Below are 19,582 nucleotides of genomic sequence, written 5' to 3'. Positions count from 1 at the left end.
ATTCACATGTTCAGATTCACGACTTGTTTCATCAATTTTAATACCTCGCTCTGGTTTTTAGCTTAGGTCTATTTTTCTTTCCATCTCCCTTGCAACTTCAGTACCATACTCTTCTATATGATTCTATCCTCGTGTCCAGTACCCTTTTAGCTAACGTTGCCATTCTCTCTGAAGCTATGTGTTTCTCGATGCGTGTTTTTGTGGGAGTTCCATACTCTTCCCTTTCTCAATGAGATCCCTCAAGAGTAGGGTTAATGATTCATCGATGCATTGCTTCGTCCAGACTATAGCCTGTCATCATGGAGGACAACGAATGCGGCTTTACGGCGAACCAAGTATCGGCTCTTGCGGGTTGACAGTACGAAAGATGCTTGTGAGAGTCAGACTGTGAGCCAGCATGGTCTTGTTCTGTCTTCCTTATGTCATGAATGCAAAGTACACTCGCCTTCAAGAACTCCTTTGCACTAGTCATGTCTTCACTACACGCCCTAAGTCTCAAATAATTCCATTCTGATATAGTTGGGGACAACGACGGTAAATGGGTTTCAGATAAGGGAAGAACTTTGTCCGATAGAACACCAACGTCGCAATATTGACATCCTTAAGTCAACGGCTGGGCGTGGGAGACGCTATCTGGACAAAAGTGGCCCAAAGGAATTGTATGGTGCAAGACCGGAAAGTACTACGCGGTGCGGTTCAAGCTCTTTTGGGGCATAGATACGGATTGAAAGATACAAGCAGAAACAGACTTCCTCCAAGGACCAAGTCACCCCTTATCAAGGGCAAAGGGTCGTAAAAGAAAATTAACGAGGAAAACAACCGATTTAGAAACCTATAGACAATTACGCCTGTGTATGAGGAATGCTAGGGTGACCTGATAAATAAAGGGATACATGACGGTGAATCTTGTTTATCGTGAAATATCAAACCATAAGAGAAAAGGGGTGAATATAGAAATTCGACGAAATAGAAACAGATGAGCCGTCGAGAAGCCAGTTAAGGGAAATAGAAAACCGAAACATCCTGGCGTGGTATCTAATATACTGATTCCGCAGACCCCAGATCACATCTGGGGAATCAAGATGATACCGCTTCAAGAAGTCGACATCGTTGAGCCTGCTGCGGGATAAGTGGCTGACTGCACGTAACGGATTTAATGTGGATTGAAGCCACAATCCACCCGCCAGGAGGGAAGGGGCTGTGGGATTGGACATGGAATATGCCCAAAGTCATCTTCCTTCATTTAAGCTTTTGATTCTGGCTTTCCCAATTTACATATCCATGGAATCGCCGCCATTGGCACCGCCGAAAGAGAACCCACCAGGCTGTTGTTGAGTGGCGCCCAAAGTAAATCCAGTCTGTGTTTGTTGAGGAGCAAGTTCATCAATGTCACCCGCGGCCTCGTCTTCATCTGAGAAGTACTTCTCGATGATATTGTATGCCTTCATGTAGATCTCTTCGTTGGCATTGTTCTGGCAGTCGTGGATCTTCTCCATACCACCAGCCTCTTCAATAAACAAGGCATAGCGGTTCACGTGAGCGTCACCCTGTCCAGCCTCCTTGTCCATCTCACCAACCTTGAGAATGTTCTCAAGGCCATCGAGAGCAACTTGGATGATCTTGTTATCAGGGCACGCTAGGAGGTCACAGAGAGGCTTGATGCACCCTTGAGTAACAAGGTAGCGGATCTGGTCGGGCTTCTGCAGACCACCGGATGTGGCATTGGAAATAGCCCAGCAAGCTTCCTTGCGAGTCTTGAAGTCACCGTTGGCAAGGAGATGCACAAGCGGGGGGATGATACCAGCATCGATAACAGATTGAATCTGACTGGAGTTACCGGCAGTGATGTTGGAAATGGTCCAACAAGCTTCTTTCCTGATACCATCTTTTGTTGAGCTAAGGAGGGAGAGAAGAGCAGGAAGAGCCCCGCAATTGATGATAACCTGTGTCTGAACATCATCACCAGTGACGATGTTGCCAACGGAACGAAGGGCGGGGGTCTGAACAGAGGTGGAGGCGTGCATCAAGAGCTCTACAAGGCGACGGGGAATGCCGGCTTCGATGACGGCTTGGATCTTCTCATTGGGACCATCGGAAAGGTACGAGATAGCCCAGCATGCATCAATGAGGACCTCGTCATCAAGCATGTAAATGAGCTTGGCAAGAACAGGAAGGGCGGGAGCAATCTGGCGGAATGTTAGCAAGGGCCGTAGCGTTACGTGCTGATCCGGAAGTAACATACCGTGTTCCAATCAGGCTGAGGAGTCTTGCCACGGCAGAAGTTGCTCAGTGTCCAAGTAGCGTTGCGCAGCATGCTAATCTTGCGACCATCATTAATCAGAGTCAAGAGAGGGCGCAGAGCGCCGGCGTTAAGAACGAAGTCGCGGCATTGAGGGCTATCACCAGCAATGTTTCCGAGGGCCCAAACGGCTTGTTCGCGCACATCAGGTTCTGGGCTGCTCAATAGCTCGACGAAAATTGGCACGGCGCCAGCCTCAATAACCACCTGAGTCTGTTGCGCAGATCCAGATGCGATGTTGGTCAAGGCCCAAGCAGCCTCAAATTGGACTAAAGTGTGAGGGGATCGGAGGAATTCCACAAAACGGGAAACAACACCAGTCTCGATAACGCGCTCGATGGGCGGGTTACGTTCCTTGGAGAGGAGCTTTCTGAACTTGGTTGTCGCTTGGATTTGAGCTTCGATTTGGTCGGAGAAAACACCCTTGACCATCTCTGGTAACTCGACATTGAGCTAAGGAGGGCCATATTAGCACATTTCGCTTTTCGGACATGGTGTCGAATGAACCAGCGCAAAAACTAGAACGCCGGCCATATATTGCCCCGCGATGATAAGACCATGTTAGGGCGGTGAGCATCTGCCTCAAAGGGACAAAGGAGAAGCACATGAAGTTTATGGGCAACGGTACACCAGCATAAAATAGGACGACATAAGAGTATAAGTAGAATCATACATACCTCACTTTCAATAGCGCTCGCCTCGTCGTCACTCTCGGCGGCAGCCATGCCACCTCCTACACCAATTCCGCCATCCCGAGTCTGGATACCACGTCGCTTGGCCAAGTTTTCTTCTCTCTTCTGCTTTCGAATTTCGACTTGCTGCTCCTCACGACGACGGCGGAGTTCATCAGGCCGAAACTGGTTTCGAGCCTTGTATTGGGTGCGGCGATGCTCTGGGATATAGCGTTCGGCCATGGTTGCTGAGGTGAGGGAACAAAAACAAAACCCACCACAACGAGTTACTTCAGGGAAAAGAGAAGCTGTGAAGCGGAATGAAGGGTGGAAAGAAGGTGATGAAGATAGTTGAAAGACGAGAAAATGAAAAATCCCAAGCAGACAAGCAAATTATAGTCAGATAAGGGAGATGGAAAAGCCTTCGCGGGGCGACTGGCAGTGTGAAAGAAGGAGGGGAAAAATAATGAGTGTTTGACGCTCTGACTGGAGTCTGCCGCAGTCACGGGACTATATTCATGCCTTAGGCTCAGAACATAACTAGCGCTTCTTATCTGTAGGCGCCTAAGCGATTTTAGCGCGTATCGACAAACAATAATACAAGACACCGAGGCCGAGACGCGTCGATAACCGCTGCGGCGCGTCCATCTCAGATTCCGGTCCGTCATCTTCGCAATGACGCCTCTTTGATATCGCGCACGGCGCTGCTTTTCTTGTGATATCGTGATGAGAAATGACTCTGACATACTTAATCCACAAGGACAAGGTGGTGCCACAGATCACGACAGCCTTGAACAAGTATGGTTTCCCAAGGCCCTCGACTTCCGCCCAACTATGTCAACGTTGACGATGCAATTGTGAGGAGGGGCGTCTTAAGTGTCATGGGAGTGGTAGTCGATATCATGGGTGGCACTGCTTACAGAACTAACGGCACCTCCATGTGCATAACATTCACAATCAAGGATCAAAACCTATATAATGGGCATGTATGGGATGGTCTCAGGATTAAATACTTCAAAGAATCCGAGCCTCTGTTACCTCCTGTTCAAGAGGGTGATGTTATTCTACTACGGGATCTTCGCGTTCGTCTAGCCAATGCACCTTAACGATACAGTGCTGACTGGCCTCCCATGCAGATCAAGATATGGAATGGAAAAGTCCTGGGAGTGGCGCCTCAGGATAGAATCATTCCATGGGCTGTCTTTCGCCCAGATAGAGATCCGACCGCTCATCTCCCCGCACTCACCGGTCCCAGTCCTTTTGAGCCAACATATCAGGAGAAGACTTATGCGGCGACGTTACTAGAAGCTTCGCCAGGTGCATTTCGCTCTGTCACTGTTACTAGACCAAGTCTGGCACAAGTGTCAGCCTCAAGGCCCGCATCGACAGCTAAGAAATTCTCACTTCTTCAAGATATTCAGGACGGACAATTCGTGGATCTTATCGGTGAGATAATCAAGATTTATGGTAACGACAGCGAGAAAGCAACTCTGTACCTTACCGACTACACGAAAAATGAAAATTTGTTCCTTTACGCATCAGACGATGATGATGATTCTGGCCACGGCCGCGAAGGAGACCCTTACGGCTATATTCAGCGGCAAAAGAAGAACTGGAATGGCCCAGTCGGTCGTATGAGCATCCAAATAACATTGTGGGAACCACATGCATCGTTTGTCCGGGGCAATTTTAACATAGGCGATATTGTACGCCTCAAAAATGTCAAAATCAAATGGAGCCGTGTCGAGCAAGGTAGTCTGGAGGCTGTCGTTCATGGAAATCGTGCCAATCCGGGCGAAACGAACGCGTTTCCAGTGGATTCCAATAATGATCCCCGAGTTCAGCAGTTGCTAGCTCGAAGAGAAGCCTATTGGAATGCGCGACCAAAAAAGCAGAAGAGGAAACCAAATGAAGACAATGAACGGCCTTCAAAGAAGCCCAACAAAAAACAATCGAAAGTAGCACCCAAGAAGGAATCGGGCCAGACAATTCTCGATATCAAGAAACGGATGGCCGTTAACGAGCACGGTAAGCATTTTCTCTCATTATTTGGAGACTGCAGCCTTCAATATACTAAGCCTCGTTTTGTCATAGTCGAGCCTCGCGTACCACCAAGCGGCGTGCACGCTCAGTCTCTCGAGGCTATATTAAACAACCCAGCCCACGATAACACATCCACAAGCGGTATCAGGTACCGCCTCCCATTTCAGAATCTCTGCTATCTCACTACAGTTCGCGTAGTCGACTTCTATCCACCGCTATTAGAGGACTTTGCCGTCCATAAAGAACAGGTGTCTCTTGCGTACAACAGAAAGCGCGACCCTGCTTCTCGAACATTTAGAATATGGGAATGGCGCTTCTGTCTTCTTGTTGAAGGTTCTTTCCCAGCCACCGTAGGACAGTCGAACGAACGTGCTAAGCTTTTCGTCTCTAACTATGAGGCTGAGCATCTCCTACAATTAAACGCAGTTGAGTGAGTTCTGAGCATGCCAAGGTACTATTAGTTCACCAACTGACCAGTCGTCTTCTCGCAGTTTGCGCAGACATTCAGAAGTCCTGGGACAACTGAGAGAAAAACTTTTCATTCTATGGGGTGATCTGGAAGAGAGGAAGAGAAGAGCTATCGAAGCCGGCAATAAATCTTTAGATATAGGGCCAGTCTCGTCTAAACCGTTCAATTGCTGTATCATGGAATACGGTGTTAAATGCAGCCACCCTCGTGACTCAAACAAGTGCCACAACGGGCGCTCATATGGTTGTACTGATCGAGATTGCTTTGGATGGGAGAGAAGATTTGGACTACTAAAGACTACAATTCATGGATAACCATGCACAAGAAGTGTTCAACGCTGATATGGAAAATTGATCTTCCAGTTGCTTGGAAGACATAATTGCTGCGGTATCGTTTGTCACCGCATATTTTCCATCATAATTACATAGCTCTTGAGCTAATTGGAAAGAGGCAGAAAGGTCAGAGCAAAAGCGCACCAGGCGATATGAAACAGCAAGGGTGTCATCTGGATAATATTTCAAAGCCAACGCCATCCATATTGTTACAGCCCCGTCATTCTTGGTAAAACCACGAGAAACGCCCTTTAAGATAATTATCATGAACGTGAAACTGAGAGCGAAGCATCAGACCTTGGTCACTTTAACGATATTGGTATCAATCCCGTGGGCAGCAGTACTAAACCGGCAATTCGAACCCCAATAGCAGTCTTTTCTTCCGACTTCGCTTTGGGGGCAACGATGGCCGTACATACACTCGGGGTCGTCACATTCCAGTCCGTATCGACATGGAGTCATTCGCGCGACAGCTGTTAGGGTATGAAGCTCGGATTTGGTTAGTTTGCGAGAATGGTCGTGGTGACAATTCTCATTCGGGCATTCGCCTTGTAGATAGTAATAATTGCATAGCTTCAATTTCTTGATGCGGTTCACTTCTTCCCGGGGTATGCTCCCAATGTCGAGTCGGTCTACACGTTGGCCGTACTTGTTCCGTTCCACAACCTTAGGACGGGCGGAGATAGGTTTCTGACGCACCAATTGAAAATCATCAGAGCCGTGAGAGCTGGCCGGTGTTGACGATATAGGTGCGCTATTACTGGCTGTGGTAATATTGCTCGGCGATCGAGAAAGCGGTGCTACGTGAGGATTCGGCGACGGGGTGAGGAGAGAGCGAGGTTTGGTGGCCACCGCAGCTTTCCAAGAGATCCAAGCGGTGTTGTTTATCTTCGAATCCCGGAAGATTTCAGGAAACTTAGTGAACCTATAATGTGTTTTAAGAGGTTCGAGATCCTTTCCGAATGGGATCCCCTCAATTAGTGATAGTCGACCTGAAAGCTCCATATCTGCTAAGGTCTCTTCCAAAGTCTGAAGGTATGGCGATTCTTCTGAACAACCTAGGAAAATCTGGTGACAGTGGCAGTTGTATAGATGTAATTTGAAGGTCTCTGCGGCAATAGCAGCAACCAGTCAGCGCAAATCTCGAACTGCAAGTACATTGCATACCTTTTATCTTATCGTGCGCAGCATTTTTCCCCGTTCCGACATCGATAAGGTCGAACAACGGGAAGCTGCTATTGAAGCCTCGAACGAATTCATCAAGTAGAGAAGGGTCCATCACAACTCCGGTACGGATACAAGCATTGCATAGCGCCTTCATGTTGACGTACATTTTCGTAACGATCTTCGGAGATATAATAGTTGGGAAGTTATCCGCAACATAATTCTCCACTGCGAAGGACAATTCCTTCGCTGCTCTTCGTCCACCTTCTTCTCCCAGCTGTAATAACTCGTCCTTAAAGATCATTCCGTCTCCATCTAGAAGTATAACTATAAATGGTTCGCGGTTCTGTACGAGGGAGGAGAAGAGCCGTCAGCAATTGATGCAATGACACAATACTGGGTAATATCTAATGAGAGAGTGCTGACCATGATAGCTTTAGTGCGCGATATTTGTTCCATCAACTCCATCTCATGGATCTGTATGTCACGATTAAAACGCTTTTCACGATCATGGTCAAGTTGTTCTTGTTGATATGCGCCTTCTAGCTCAGTCACACGTTGTATGAGTTCCTAGCGGGCGAATGGTGCGTTAACACAAGTAGGCCTGGCCAGTTCGACAGGCCATATCGGGATACCTCAATTAAAGTGTCTTTCTTCTGTTCCACAGAAGTGAGTTGTTGGTAGCGTTCAAAGTAAGCGCGGACCGACATGATGCTTAAACAGACAAAAAGTGCTATTCGAAGACAAAGAAATCATTAGAGAGACCTGAAGCCGGAACGTAGGTTGAAGACGGAGTATCCGATCCGATTATTGAGAGGTGATCACGGAGAACTTGGGAAATGGCGCTTATGGTAGACAAGGGCGAATTAAATAGGAGAATCTGGGCAACAATTCGTTCATTGTACTTGAACAGATCAATCGAGACTCTGCCAATGGTTGTTTGGTTCTATCTATTCATTGCTATTATTCACCCAGTCCTTTTGTACAGTGGAAATCGTGGTATGCAACTGCGGAAACTGCGATGGAATCAGTGGCTGAGTCAGCGGAGCCTGGGGAAGAAACGCCAACGTGGAGCAAACTTGCTGTGTCTCTTCCACCCCGACCTTTCGTCTTCCCCTCTCCACCTCTTGTATTCTTCCTTGTCATCTTCTTCTCCTGTCCACCCGTGGTTGTTGCAGATCCGGCTTTTCCTCGTCTCAATGGCTCGCTTCGCTTTCCTTTCCCTGGCTTTGTTCTCGGTTCAGGCCTTGATCGGCGGTGCTCTGGCAGCAGTATGTTTCGCAATAGCTGTCACATCAGCGCAAGCCTCAATTGGATCGCTAACTGAACTCTTCCGGATGTAGGATACCGCAGATAAGGCTGAAGAGACATTTGAAGCGCCTACTCTTGCTGTGACTGCCCAGGCAGCATTCCCTGCCTCTGAGATCTTCGGCGTGAAGCTCGTCAATGGCCACCCCACACAGGCCTTAGTGACCTTCACCAACAATGAAAAGTCTGCCGTGACTGTTAACTTTATCGGTGGTACTCTGTCTACTCTGGGAGAGGAGAGTAAGCTGGTCCGCAATTTGACCGCGACTCGCTACGGCGTGGAAATTCCCGCGGGTGCACAGGAGAGCCTGAGCTATAGCTTTGCCACCGAAATGCACCCTCAGGATCTTAGGCTCTCTCTCGCCTCGGTCGTTTCCGATACAGAGGGCCGTTTCTTCACCGTGTACGCTTACAACGGCACCGTTAGTGTTGTTGAGCCGGAAACTAGCATTTTCGATCCTCAGATGTAAGTCCATGCGCCCCAGTATTTTTGTGGAATGAGGGCTTATTATATCCCTTAGTATCTTCCTTTACTTCTTCCTCCTTGCTTGCTTTGGTGGCGTCGTATACTTCTTCTATACAGTTTGGATTGCGCCCTACTTCCCTCAGAAACGAAAGTCTGCCAAGCAGGAAACATCGAGGAAGAACGTCGCCTCGAAGAAGACTGAAGCATCTGTCGACAGCCCTGCTGTTTCATCCGCCACTACCTACAACGCCGAATGGATACCCGCTCACCATATCAACCGCCCTGAAGCCAGGAAGGTTAAGGGTACCTCCCGCTCCAAGTCACGGGCATAAACGGATTGCATCCGATGTACCACTTTTAAACTTGAGAGTTTCCGAGTTAGGCGCTCCGCAAGGAAAGTCTTTTTCCATAATGTCATTTTCTGCACGGCAATTTGTTTTCAGGTGCCTATCAGGTTAGCGAACCTGTGCGCGGTTATGCTGAGAATGAAATCCGTCAGGGCTCTCATTATACATTGGATTCCCCGCATGTATATTTACATCTATTTAACTTGGCGGCTCATTGGAGCTTTGGTCCTTTTCACAGGTCGTTTGGCGACAAGCGATCACGTTCTATTTATCAAAGATGCGGTTTTAAAAACCTGAAGTTCTGGTCTCAAATTTGTGCCCAGTATAGTAGAGAATATCATATACCGTGATCCTACAAAGCCCGCGACTGGGTCTCTTCTGCTCACTCACAATCGTTTCCACTCGTCGAATTCTTCCTCGAGATGTTTTTTCAGCGCGGTGAACTGATTACCAAAATCCCGACCGCAGCGCCAACATTTAAAATCTCTCCGCAAGTAACCCTGCCTATCGGGATCCCTTCGCGGATCGTCGCGGGCGAGGGGAAAATCATCGATATCGATGAAGAACGGCGTACTAAAGCTATTGTAGTGCTTCCTGTGCTTGAGACGGTCGCTGTACCGATCTACGGAGATAATGTGCACGTGTAGATGGTTCATTGACGGATGCGCATGGATTCCGCACATGATGTCTTGCTCCCAGTCTCTCCCTGCAGGCAGACTGTCTACGGGTGGTTCGGCATCAAGCGCTTTCCGCCGCTCTTGATCTCGCGCAGAGTACTTCCCATATTTCCGCCGAAGTTCGCCGGCAGCCAAAGTGCGGACCTTCTTAACTTCATGTTTCACTTTTTCCAGAAACTCTGTGTCATCGAACGCTTCGATTGGGTGGACAAGAGTCTTTTCAGGGTCGCGCGGAAGGAGAAGAAGGTGCAGCGTAGATTTGGGAAACATGTCATAAATAACAACAAATTCGTCATTGTAATATACCACAGTACTAGGCGGATACAATTCTGGGTTCGCGATGTAGACGCCTAAACCATCTCTGGCGTGGAAGCCGCCGGTGGCCTTCTTGGGGATATCTTTCGACGAGCTCCCGTTGCTGTGTTTAGGCTGCTTCATTTTGGGGGACAGAAGCTCTGTGACTGGAGAGTAACTAGTCAGCTAACAGACATTTTTTTCACGAAAGGTAGTGTGCAGCTGAAACGCTGCCCGCGGGACTCACAGGCATCTCTCTTTACTTGCTGCTTCTGAGGTTGCGATGCAGAACTCGGATCTGCGCAGCTTTCCATGGTTTCACCATCTAAGAACAGACGTCAAGTGAAAGTTTCAAGACCAGACTTCGCGGAAATATGTATCCAGTCGAGACATTCGTCATGCTGGTTCATCGTTGGTACGTGTGCAGAACCTCGAAAACACCATCAGGCGGAGGCAATCTTGCTCCCCCGCAGCCGGCAGGGGAACGCTGCCTGAGGCGGGAACCCAAATCGGAATAGGAAATTATCTGCCATCATCTCTCCAACTACACTCTGGCGATCAAACTTGAACAGCTAGGTACTCCACGGGCGTCTTTGTCAAGGATAGTAACCACCTGAAATGCCGCCCAAGAAGAAGTCTGACGCCCGTGGAGGCGTGCCCAAGCCTGGGACAAAGCAGGCAAAAGCTGCCGCTGAGCGGACAGCGGAGAGCGCGAAGAAAGCGCAACAACCAGCGGACGAGCAAAAGAAGCCTACAGTCAAGCAGGTCATTGGTGGCGCATCATGGACGGGGAAATTGCCGGTCAATTTGATGTCAGAACATTGCCAGAAACATAAATGGGAGAAGCCTGAATATACTATGGTGAGAGCTTGAACAGGAAATAATCATGCGCGCATTGTGGTGCTGATTCAGTACTAACTATTGCACGCTATAGGACAAAGTTGACGGAGGGTTTGTCTCATCCGTTATCTTGAAACGCATCGACTCCAAGACTAGAGAAACGATTACACTCCCTCGCATACGGTTGCCAGCCAGTTTTAAGCAGCCAACGGCGCTGGAAGCTCGTCATTATGCTGCGACATTTGCGCTCTTCCATGTGTGCAACAAAACCAATCTACACATGATGCTCCCACCAAACTTCAAAAAGCTTTGGAAGAGCGACTTTGAAGAGCTAAAGGCGGCAGAGTTCAAGAAGGGAGACGGCTGGCTGTATGAGGCGGATCCCTTTTTGGCCAAGAAGGAGCGAGAACTTGCGGCTACGGAGGTTGAAAAGAAACGAAAAGAGCGTGAAGCATCACAGGCGAAGTCGTCCGACGGCGCGGTGAATCCAGGGTTAGGGCCAGGGCCCAGAGGACAAACTAAAGGGAAAAACGTCTGGACAAATACTCCGAAGGTTGATTTGGGAAACAGGGTCCGTCGTGAGATCGAAGCTCTTGTGCAGGAGCATACGATCTGGAACCCTTATGACGTGAAGATACCCGAGTCAGAGCGAACGAGCGTTATCGAAGAGTTCACGAAGCTAGGGTTTCGCCGTAGCCACGTTGAGGAAGCCAGCGCTGCGTGTAAGGACCGAGAAGAAGTGCTCGAATGGCTATTGATCTACGTGCCGGAGGATGATCTACCATCTTGGTGTCTACCTGAGAGATATTCAGTGGGCATCACGCTGGTCAGCGACGACCTTGCAAGGGAATCGAAGCTCAAGCGACTCGCGTCGGCTGGATATCCCACAGATATCTGCGCACGAACACTTGATAGCAAGCAGGGTGATGAGCTTGCTGCGGCTGAAGCACTTCAGCGCACTCTTGTACACGGGGCCTCATCTAGCAACTCTGTGCTGTCGGAGAGCGAGGATGGCTGGGCTGAAGAACAAGAGACACTGGAAGCCATCTTTGGAGAACGATACTCATCCAAATCACCCGAGGTCTGCGAGATTGAGTGTGAGTTACCGGGTGCAAAGGCAATACTACTTCGATTCCAGAGACCGTCGGCGCATTATCCGTCTTCCGTCCCAATAATATCTATTCAGACAGAGAAAATACCTGCTTACATCCGACTAAGTGCCATCCGCCAGGTTGTGAAGTTCGCAGAGGAGAATTTCTTGGGAGAACAAATGATTTACAATATAATAGATTGGCTGGAAACTCATTTACCGAAGATCATTGAAGATCCAGGGAAGTTACGCGATATATCAGCACTATCAGCACCTCCCGTTGCTTCTTCGGAATCAACTTTTGAACTTCCTTCCCGCCAACGGAATAGGAATGTGAAGAAGGTTGATTGGTCGCCTGGTTCATCCAAAAGCCTTGCCATCAAAGAAGCTTGGGAGGCAAAGCAGACTACGAAAGCTCAACAGGCGATGCTCCGGGCCCGAGAGTCGCTTCCTGCTTGGAATACCCAAGACGCAATCATACGCGCAGTGAATACTCACCAAGTCACAATAATATCTGGAGAGACAGGTAGCGGTAAGAGTACGCAATCAGTACAGTTTGTCCTCGATGATATGATCAAGAGAGGACTCGGTGGTGTGGCGAATATCATCTGTACTCAGCCGCGCAGGATCTCCGCGTTAGGTCTGGCAGACCGAGTCAGTGATGAACGTTGCTCATCCGTCGGCGACGAGGTCGGTTATATCATTAGGGGCGAGTCGAAATCTAAGCCTGGGACTACGAAAATCACATTCGTCACAACTGGTGTCTTGCTTCGTAGGATCCAGTCAAGCAGCGACTCAGGAAATATCGCAAGCTCTCTTGCCGACGTCACGCATGTGGTTGTCGACGAAGTCCATGAACGCAGTCTCGACACAGACTTCTTACTGGCCCTCCTAAAGGATATTCTCCGCCATCGGAAGGATATCAAGGTGATTCTGATGAGTGCAACACTTGACGCAGACATCTTTACACAATATTTCGGCGGGCGGCAATCGGTGGGCTTGGTCCATATCCCTGGGCGAACCTTCCCGGTGGAAGATTACTATCTCGATGATGTTATTCGTGAAACGGGGTTCGCACCAGAGCTCGCCGAGCGAGGCCTCGAAGAAGACACAGCCCCTTCTTCAGCATCTGACGAGTCATTTGGCAAAATCCTTCGGTCCGTTGGCATGGGGATTAACTACGAGTTGATAGCTTCCACCGTTCGGTATATTGACTCCAAGCTAGGAGATCAACCTGGGGGCATCTTGATCTTTTTACCAGGAACGATGGAGATCGACAAATGCCTGAACGCCGTGAAGAAGATCCCCAACGCACACCCACTTCCTCTACATGCATCTCTCCTCCCAGCCGAGCAGCGTCGCGTGTTTCAGAGCCCTCCTAACGGAAAGCGGAAAGTTATCGCAGCCACTAATGTAGCCGAAACATCAATCACCATCGAAGATATTGTGGCGGTTATAGATACCGGCCGAGTGAAAGAAACTAGTTACGACCCTAGAGACAATATGGTTCGACTACAAGAGGTATGGGCATCTCAAGCAGCATGTAAGCAGCGCCGTGGAAGAGCCGGTCGAGTTAGAGCTGGTACTTGCTACAAACTCTACACGCGCAAAGCAGAATCAAGCATGCCACAGCGACCGGACCCCGAAATCCGCCGCGTCCCTTTAGAACAGCTGTGTCTTTCCGTCCGCTCGATGAAGGGAATCGACGATGTCGCCACTTTCCTTGCCAACACGATTACGCCCCCGGAAACCATTGCCGTCGAAGGAGCCCTCAACTTCCTCCACCGTGTCGGAGCCCTCGATCACGACAGACTAACAGCCCTAGGCCGATACCTGTCTATAATCCCGGCCGACCTGCGCTGCGGCAAACTAATGGTCTACGGCTCTATCTTCAACTGCATCGACGCCGCCATCACAATCGCTGCCATTCTAACTGTGAAATCTCCCTTCGTGTCACCCCGCGAGCGTCGCGAAGAAGCAAACGCCGCCAGAGCTGCTTTCTCTAAGGGCGATGGCGACCTTCTCACTGACCTTTCCGCCTACCAAACCTGGTCAGATCTTGTCAAAACTCTGGGCTACTGGGCTACGCAGTCCTGGTGCACAACCAACTTTCTTTCACACCAGACCCTCCGCGACATATCCTCCAACAAAGCCCAATTCATCAGCTCGCTCAAGGATGCCGCAATCGTTCCTGTTGACTACTCTGAATCCTCCCCCTCGTTTTCACGCCTCAACAGCAATGCCTCTAACCGCAGCCTTCTCCGTGCCCTCGTCGCCGGCGCCTTCCAGCCTCAGATTGCACGCATCGCGTTTCCGGATAAGAAATTCACTACCTCCATCACGGGAACAGTCGAAGTTGATCCGGATGCTCGCACAATCAAGTACTTCAACCAGGAGAACGGCCGCGTCTTCATACACCCATCTTCCCTTCTTTTCTCTGCACAGTCCTTCCCCAACGCAGCTGCGTATCTGAGCTATTTTACGAAGATGGAGACATCCAAGGTCTTTATTCGTGACTTGACCCGTAAGCATTTCTCCTATCCAGTACATCTATCGGAATAAACAGTTATTGACAGTATAATGTTAACAGCGTTCAACGCCTACTCGCTCCTCCTATTCTGTGGCTCCATCGACCTCGACACCACAGGCCGCGGCCTCATCGTAGATGGCTGGCTACGTCTCCGCGGCTGGGCGCGTATCGGCGTCTTGGTTTCGCGGCTTCGCACGATGGTCGATGAGATTATTGCGACAAGGATTGATAATCCCGGAGCCTTTCTGGAGTCGCTGTCGTCGATTTCATCTTCTGCGTCTAGGAAAGATAGAATTGCGAATCATGTTATCGATGTGGTGAAAAAGTTGATTGAATTTAACGGGCTGGACCAGTAAAATATGGATTGCGTTTCGGCTCTGGACAAGATTCGCCTGTGGCTTCTTCGTTGATGAGATAGATTTAGAATATACCAGGAGAGAATCACTGTTTGAAAAATGAGATGGCGGTGGGTTTACAGCGAGCACAATATATGAGATACCGATATTGGTAGCTTTTGAGCAAGCAGGCTTCTTAAAGCGGCCGTTTGAGTAGGAGGAATAAAAAATCCAATATCGTTACTTGACGCCATAATCCTGAGCAATAATCCATGCGAGATGATAATCGGAAAGGGAAAAACGAACCGAATCCCAAAATGAACATAGGAAAAATGGAAACATGAGGTCCAGGATCGGTTCAGGGCCACGCTAAAAAAAAATGTAGAATACCATGAGCAACAGACTTTGAGTCATAGCAACGGAGGGTTATCGCGTCCTCGTGCTTCGACTGACATGACCCTTGGTATCTTAACACATAAAACAGAGACTGTAATAAAAAGGAAAACTCCGCCCGCTCAGTATCCTTCCGTCATTACCACTGCCCGTCTAAATACCAAATGCGTAAGAGTCATGAAAAGAATTGATCGGTCATCAAAAGCGTAGAATAGGAAATAGCGAGAGACGCTGGGACAAGACCTGCATAATCAAGTCTTGTGTCGCACCCTTCTTTTTCAGAGTGTCGGTTTCTCTGGCGAAGAGAATGAACATGCTCATGGCGCCCAGCGTCCTTATCGCATATCCCAGTTAAAGGTTAGATTTTATTTCGGCGAGCTCCCTGAAGTCCACCAGGCCAGAGTGTTCTGATAGTAAGTTATTCGTTGCAACAAAGGAAAAGGCGAATGCCGATGGAGCTTGCCGAAGCAAGACGCAGTCGACAAAAAGGAGGCAGGGTAATGAAAGAAATAAGCCATAAGCAGCCGAACAAGGACATTCATAAGCGGTTACGCTCGCTTCTAATGTCCTTGACCAAGTGTTGTTTTGCGGTCGATAGCCGGCTCTGGAAGACGGAAGTTCTTCCTCATTTCGGCTTCCACGTAAGCAGAAGCAAGCTTGAATCGTCTATCGTTGTACTTATCGTAAATAGCTGAATGATGCTTGCGGGGCATCTCACAGCACTCAACAATGAGAGAGACGAGCGGGTATAGCTGAGAGTAAGTATAACCGGCGTAATGCACATGAGCAGGAGACTAATGAATCGTCAGTCACGTATACATAAACAGATCAAAGAAAACATACCCAGGTGCCTTTCTTGAGCATTAACCTCGCCAAGCAATGAGCGCCGGCAGCAAGGAAACTAGCAGGACTACCAACGAATCGCTCATCCATGATAGTAACCTCCAGGAAATATTTCGCAAGTGTGCGAGTTTCGAGGTCGTAATCGTCAGCTTTGCTGATTCTGCGAAGGAAGCTCATAGGTCCTGGAAACCCAAGCTCGAACTGGAGCATGCTTAGCATGAACCGCTCTGCTTTCAGAATTTCATCGACAGTGTAACCGCCGTCAACCATGTAAACAATCTCCTGGACAGACGGACAGTTGATCTCTTCATATTTCGCGGCGATAAAAATAGCAGTCGCACCAACAAGCTGCAGCTTGCCAAGCGAAACAATCTTGCATGAGAGGAAACGGTCGATATAGTTGACGCAAAGAAAAAGAGTTTCAGGGAGCAGTGAGAACCGATGGTGGACCTGCACAAGCCAGTCCATGAGAACAGACCGCATGGACCATTGGATCTCGGCTTGGTTGTCCATATAATGTGCATTTGGCAGCATCTTGATCTACAAAGATATTGTGAGCTTAGCCCCGTTTGATAGTTGCGGATATCTGTACATACCTCTTGCTCTCTGATGTACTCGAAAATCTCCTCGCTGTATTCAGCCACCATACTTGTATCACAATAGTCGTCCTCGATATCTTCCACGGTGCGGGTAGCCTCGACTATCTGCTTTGCGAGAGCCAGCTCACGTTTGACCTGCTGGTTATATCTGGGAAACAGTAGGGTCGTTGCTCCGCCGGTGGTATTCTCGCTACGGGAGCGGTATGATCGGGCAGTGATATAGTCGTCTTCCTCGTTCTCCTCATCGTCATCGTCCCAGTATTCTTCAGGTTCCGACTGATGAGGTAAGTCATCCTGTGAAGCACGGGAGACTGTGGTGGATTTGCAAGTGACCCTCGAGCTAATAGCGGGTCCGTTGGAGTCCGCTGCGATATGAGCTTCGCCGGTTTGCTTCGGCATAGGTTGCACTTTGCAATCGTCGTCCTCAAGATCCGGGAACTCCTTCTCGTCTTCTTCGGCTCCAGGCTGGGACAACAGAACCTCGAGTTTGCACATTTCGCTCTCTAATTTTTCATTCAAAGAGACAGTACCCTCCACTTTGCCGTCCTTCTGCAGATGTTCCCCCAAGCTTGGTTTTGAATGGCCCTTCATGTTGCCTTCCTTAGGTTCGGGTTTCGATTCCTTGGATGTAAGTTCTTTGCTCTCCGTCAATGGTTCTAGGTGATCTTTGAAAACCGTAGCGCGCTTGTTCAAGGTCTTACGGGAGTTTGTGCTTTGCTGCTGCCCAGCTGCCTGCTTCGTGACCTCAAGGGGCTTGGGGTTGGTCACATTGTTCAGCAGGCCCTTGAAACCCGACATGGAAACGGGACGTTGGGCGGGCTGTGACAGCGCGGTCGACTTCTTTTCCGTAGCCATAGATCCCTTCTCCAGCAATTTGGATGGTTTCCTGCCAGCAAGGGAGGCATCGTCTCGGTTGCCGTGAACTAGGCTGGCGGTGTTGCTGACATCTCCAAAGGCGGCTCTGCGGGCTCCATTCTTACTGGCACCGTTCTGGAAGGTTGCGGACAATGCAGTAGTAGACTTCGTTCGTTGGTGAAGTGTCTTGGTCGCGGCGAGGGGAAAGGGAGCATTCTCGTCACCACGGACACGGATGCGTTGGGGCTATATTCAAGAAGATTAGTCAGTACCTGTACATCAACAACAAGCAGTAACCCAAGAGCAGAGAGGTATTGTAGATACAAGGAGCGCGTGCCAAGTCGCAATGTCTTCAGGCGAGTAAAGCAGCGCAGGCCGGGCAAGGCGAACGAGGAGCAATAACATACCTTCGCGTCCATTGTGAAGCAACTGAAGCCCTCTTAGGCCTTATCCAGTCGTAAACAATATATTGAAGGGCACCCGGATAACCGCCTCTTTTCTAGCTTCGAGAGTGGGCGTTGTTGTTAAGAAGCAGGCCTGAAGATGAGCTGATACTACTTCAAAGGCCAGCCCAAACAAACAAAGCTGCGCCAAGTCCGAGAGACGCACTGGACCTGGGTAAAAGGTGAATACTGCTCTCACCGCGCGGAAGCAAGAATATTAATGGTGGGAGAAGGAGAAGCACAGCTCCATGAGACCCAGCAGCGAAGAAAACAAAATAAACCACCCTCACGTCTGGAGTGGGCTCGAAAAATGTAAACAAAGTTACGGGGGTTACGGAGTCGTACTTACCTAACCTCCTTGCCCATGCCACCATTCCTTTTATGGTTAGCGCCATCTAGTTGAGGCACGGTGACTGTTTTGGATAGCTTCATGCTAAAGGTAGGTTGATATCACCAACCTCGTCTATATTGGTCTTACAAACCATCCAGAATAGCCATCAGCTCGTGCAGAATATGAGCCCTTGCTTTCTGAGCAGCCACCTTCACTCATTAAATAATGGTTGCTTCTCCTAACAGCGACGTTGAACCTAATCAGTGCCGTCTCCGTCACCAAAATCCGCCTAGCTAGTTAATGTTGCTGTCAAGGTGTTATAACAAATCCTTCTCTGTCTTCCGAATAGCGATATGAAAATAGTCGTAGCAGAGACTGTTCGAAGCACTCACTATGCGGAAGCCCAAGCTACGATGACATCATCAAACACGTGACAGTTCCTTGGTTGGTGTCGACGCGTCTCCCAGCTGCAGGGTAGATAAGCCCATCGGCAGCAAAGAGTCGGCCAGCCGCGCAGAAATTAAGAAATAAATTTCTAGGTCATTCGAGTAGTATTTGCGACTATGAGATATGTTTTATATCTGAGCTCCCTCACCTCTGGGGTACGTTATTTCCAGTCAGTATTCCGGTCGCTCGACACGCGAAGTCCGACACGGGTCTGCCGCCCATTAAACGCGAAGTCACGTGCCAATTTCTGTTCCGCCTAACTCTCGGTCAATTGCAGAGGAACGCATCAATTCCAGGCACTACAGCTCTAAAGTGTGGAGGTTAGGCTGCAAAATCAGAGTTCAAGCAGCAGAGTTTCGCCAACGATCACCGAATGAATGAAGCTTGGGGGGCAAAGAAGGGTATCTGCGCAGCAAAAAAGCCCTTGCGGAACTTTGTCATTCTTTGGCACAGACATCAGGTTAGATGTCGTCTTCAGCAGGAGATGGCTGGGATGAATTCCGATTCCCTTCGTCGCAACACTTTTGTGAGGATGTGACTCCGTTTGCACCCGGATGATTTGCCAGCGCCGCCAAAAAAGCCACAAGAGTCCCCCCAATGTGGGACGCGGATCCGGCGGTACCTATCATCATCAGCCTGCGGGTTCGGAGGCTTTTGTCGCATTTTCAGATGACCGACAGATGACCGACAATGACCACCAGCCATCGTTGACTGCTGGATGCCGATGTATTTGCACATCGGCCAGGGGCAGGTGAAACGAAAGGTACGGCACCATTATTGTCACTGTGCGCTGCGTTTTATGCAGC

At 49.2% G+C, this 19,582-nt stretch overlaps 6 protein-coding genes across 6 annotated transcripts, besides 1 other annotated feature; 3 read left to right on the top strand and 3 right to left on the bottom strand.

The window, feature by feature from the left end:
* Nucleotides 1–19,582: part of a sequence feature (contig 1.34 1319..177275(1)) that runs on past both edges of the window.
* kapA (karyopherin alpha) lies at nt 686–3,393 on the bottom strand. The gene is made up of 3 exons (XM_654654.2): nt 2,977–3,393; nt 2,243–2,752; nt 686–2,186 (listed from the first exon to the last, which is right to left on the bottom strand). The coding sequence occupies exons 1-3, from the start codon at nt 3,211–3,213 to the stop codon at nt 1,272–1,274; spliced, it is 1,662 nt and encodes a 553-aa protein (XP_659746.1). The 5' UTR covers nt 3,214–3,393; the 3' UTR covers nt 686–1,271.
* ANIA_02141 (protein nimU) lies at nt 4,101–5,447 on the top strand (the record flags this gene model as incomplete). The annotated part of the gene is made up of 2 exons (XM_654653.1): nt 4,101–4,998; nt 5,065–5,447. 2 exons carry the CDS (start codon nt 4,101–4,103, stop codon nt 5,445–5,447), a joined length of 1,281 nt encoding a protein of 426 aa, XP_659745.1.
* On the top strand, nt 8,131–9,420 carry ANIA_02140 (putative translocon-associated protein, alpha subunit). Its single transcript, XM_654652.2, has 3 exons — nt 8,131–8,249; nt 8,322–8,752; nt 8,808–9,420. The coding sequence occupies exons 1-3, from the start codon at nt 8,178–8,180 to the stop codon at nt 9,082–9,084; spliced, it is 780 nt and encodes a 259-aa protein (XP_659744.1). The 5' UTR covers nt 8,131–8,177; the 3' UTR covers nt 9,085–9,420.
* ANIA_02139 (DNA 5'-adenosine monophosphate hydrolase) lies at nt 9,192–10,214 on the bottom strand (the record flags this gene model as incomplete). Its single annotated transcript, XM_654651.1, has 2 exons — nt 9,192–9,231; nt 9,490–10,214. The coding sequence occupies 2 exons, from the start codon at nt 10,212–10,214 to the stop codon at nt 9,192–9,194; spliced, it is 765 nt and encodes a 254-aa protein (XP_659743.1).
* On the top strand, nt 10,689–14,886 carry ANIA_02138 (RNA helicase; the record flags this gene model as incomplete). The annotated part of the gene is made up of 4 exons (XM_654650.1): nt 10,689–10,931; nt 11,005–12,007; nt 12,200–14,524; nt 14,591–14,886. The coding sequence occupies 4 exons, from the start codon at nt 10,689–10,691 to the stop codon at nt 14,884–14,886; spliced, it is 3,867 nt and encodes a 1,288-aa protein (XP_659742.1).
* On the bottom strand, nt 15,819–17,974 carry ANIA_02137 (cyclin family protein; the record flags this gene model as incomplete). The annotated part of the gene is made up of 4 exons (XM_654649.1): nt 15,819–16,052; nt 16,102–16,641; nt 16,698–17,801; nt 17,963–17,974. 4 exons carry the CDS (start codon nt 17,972–17,974, stop codon nt 15,819–15,821), a joined length of 1,890 nt encoding a protein of 629 aa, XP_659741.1.

This window comes from Aspergillus nidulans, chromosome VII, assembly GCF_000011425.1.
Source record: "Aspergillus nidulans FGSC A4 chromosome VII".
In the NCBI taxonomy this organism is placed as follows: Eukaryota; Fungi; Ascomycota; class Eurotiomycetes; order Eurotiales; family Aspergillaceae; genus Aspergillus; species Aspergillus nidulans.
This window is presented reverse-complemented; position numbering and strand designations above follow the sequence as displayed.

Excerpts from the sequence above, each read along its gene's own strand:
- ANIA_02140 (XM_654652.2), top strand. The coding sequence starts at position 8,178 with ATGGCTCGCTTCGCTTTCCTTTCCCTGGCTTTGTTCTCGGTTCAGGCC. Across the intron at positions 8,250-8,321 it reads TCGGCGGTGCTCTGGCAGCA|GATACCGCAGATAAGGCTGA; the intron begins GTATGTTTCGCA and ends TTCCGGATGTAG. Across the intron at positions 8,753-8,807 it reads AGCATTTTCGATCCTCAGAT|TATCTTCCTTTACTTCTTCC; the intron begins GTAAGTCCATGC and ends TATATCCCTTAG.
- kapA (XM_654654.2), bottom strand. The coding sequence starts at position 3,213 with ATGGCCGAACGCTATATCCCAGAGCATCGCCGCACCCAATACAAGGCT. Across the intron at positions 2,753-2,976 it reads CGAGCGCTATTGAAAGTGAG|CTCAATGTCGAGTTACCAGA; the intron begins GTATGTATGATT and ends GGCCCTCCTTAG. Across the intron at positions 2,187-2,242 it reads CTCAGCCTGATTGGAACACG|ATTGCTCCCGCCCTTCCTGT; the intron begins GTATGTTACTTC and ends ACATTCCGCCAG.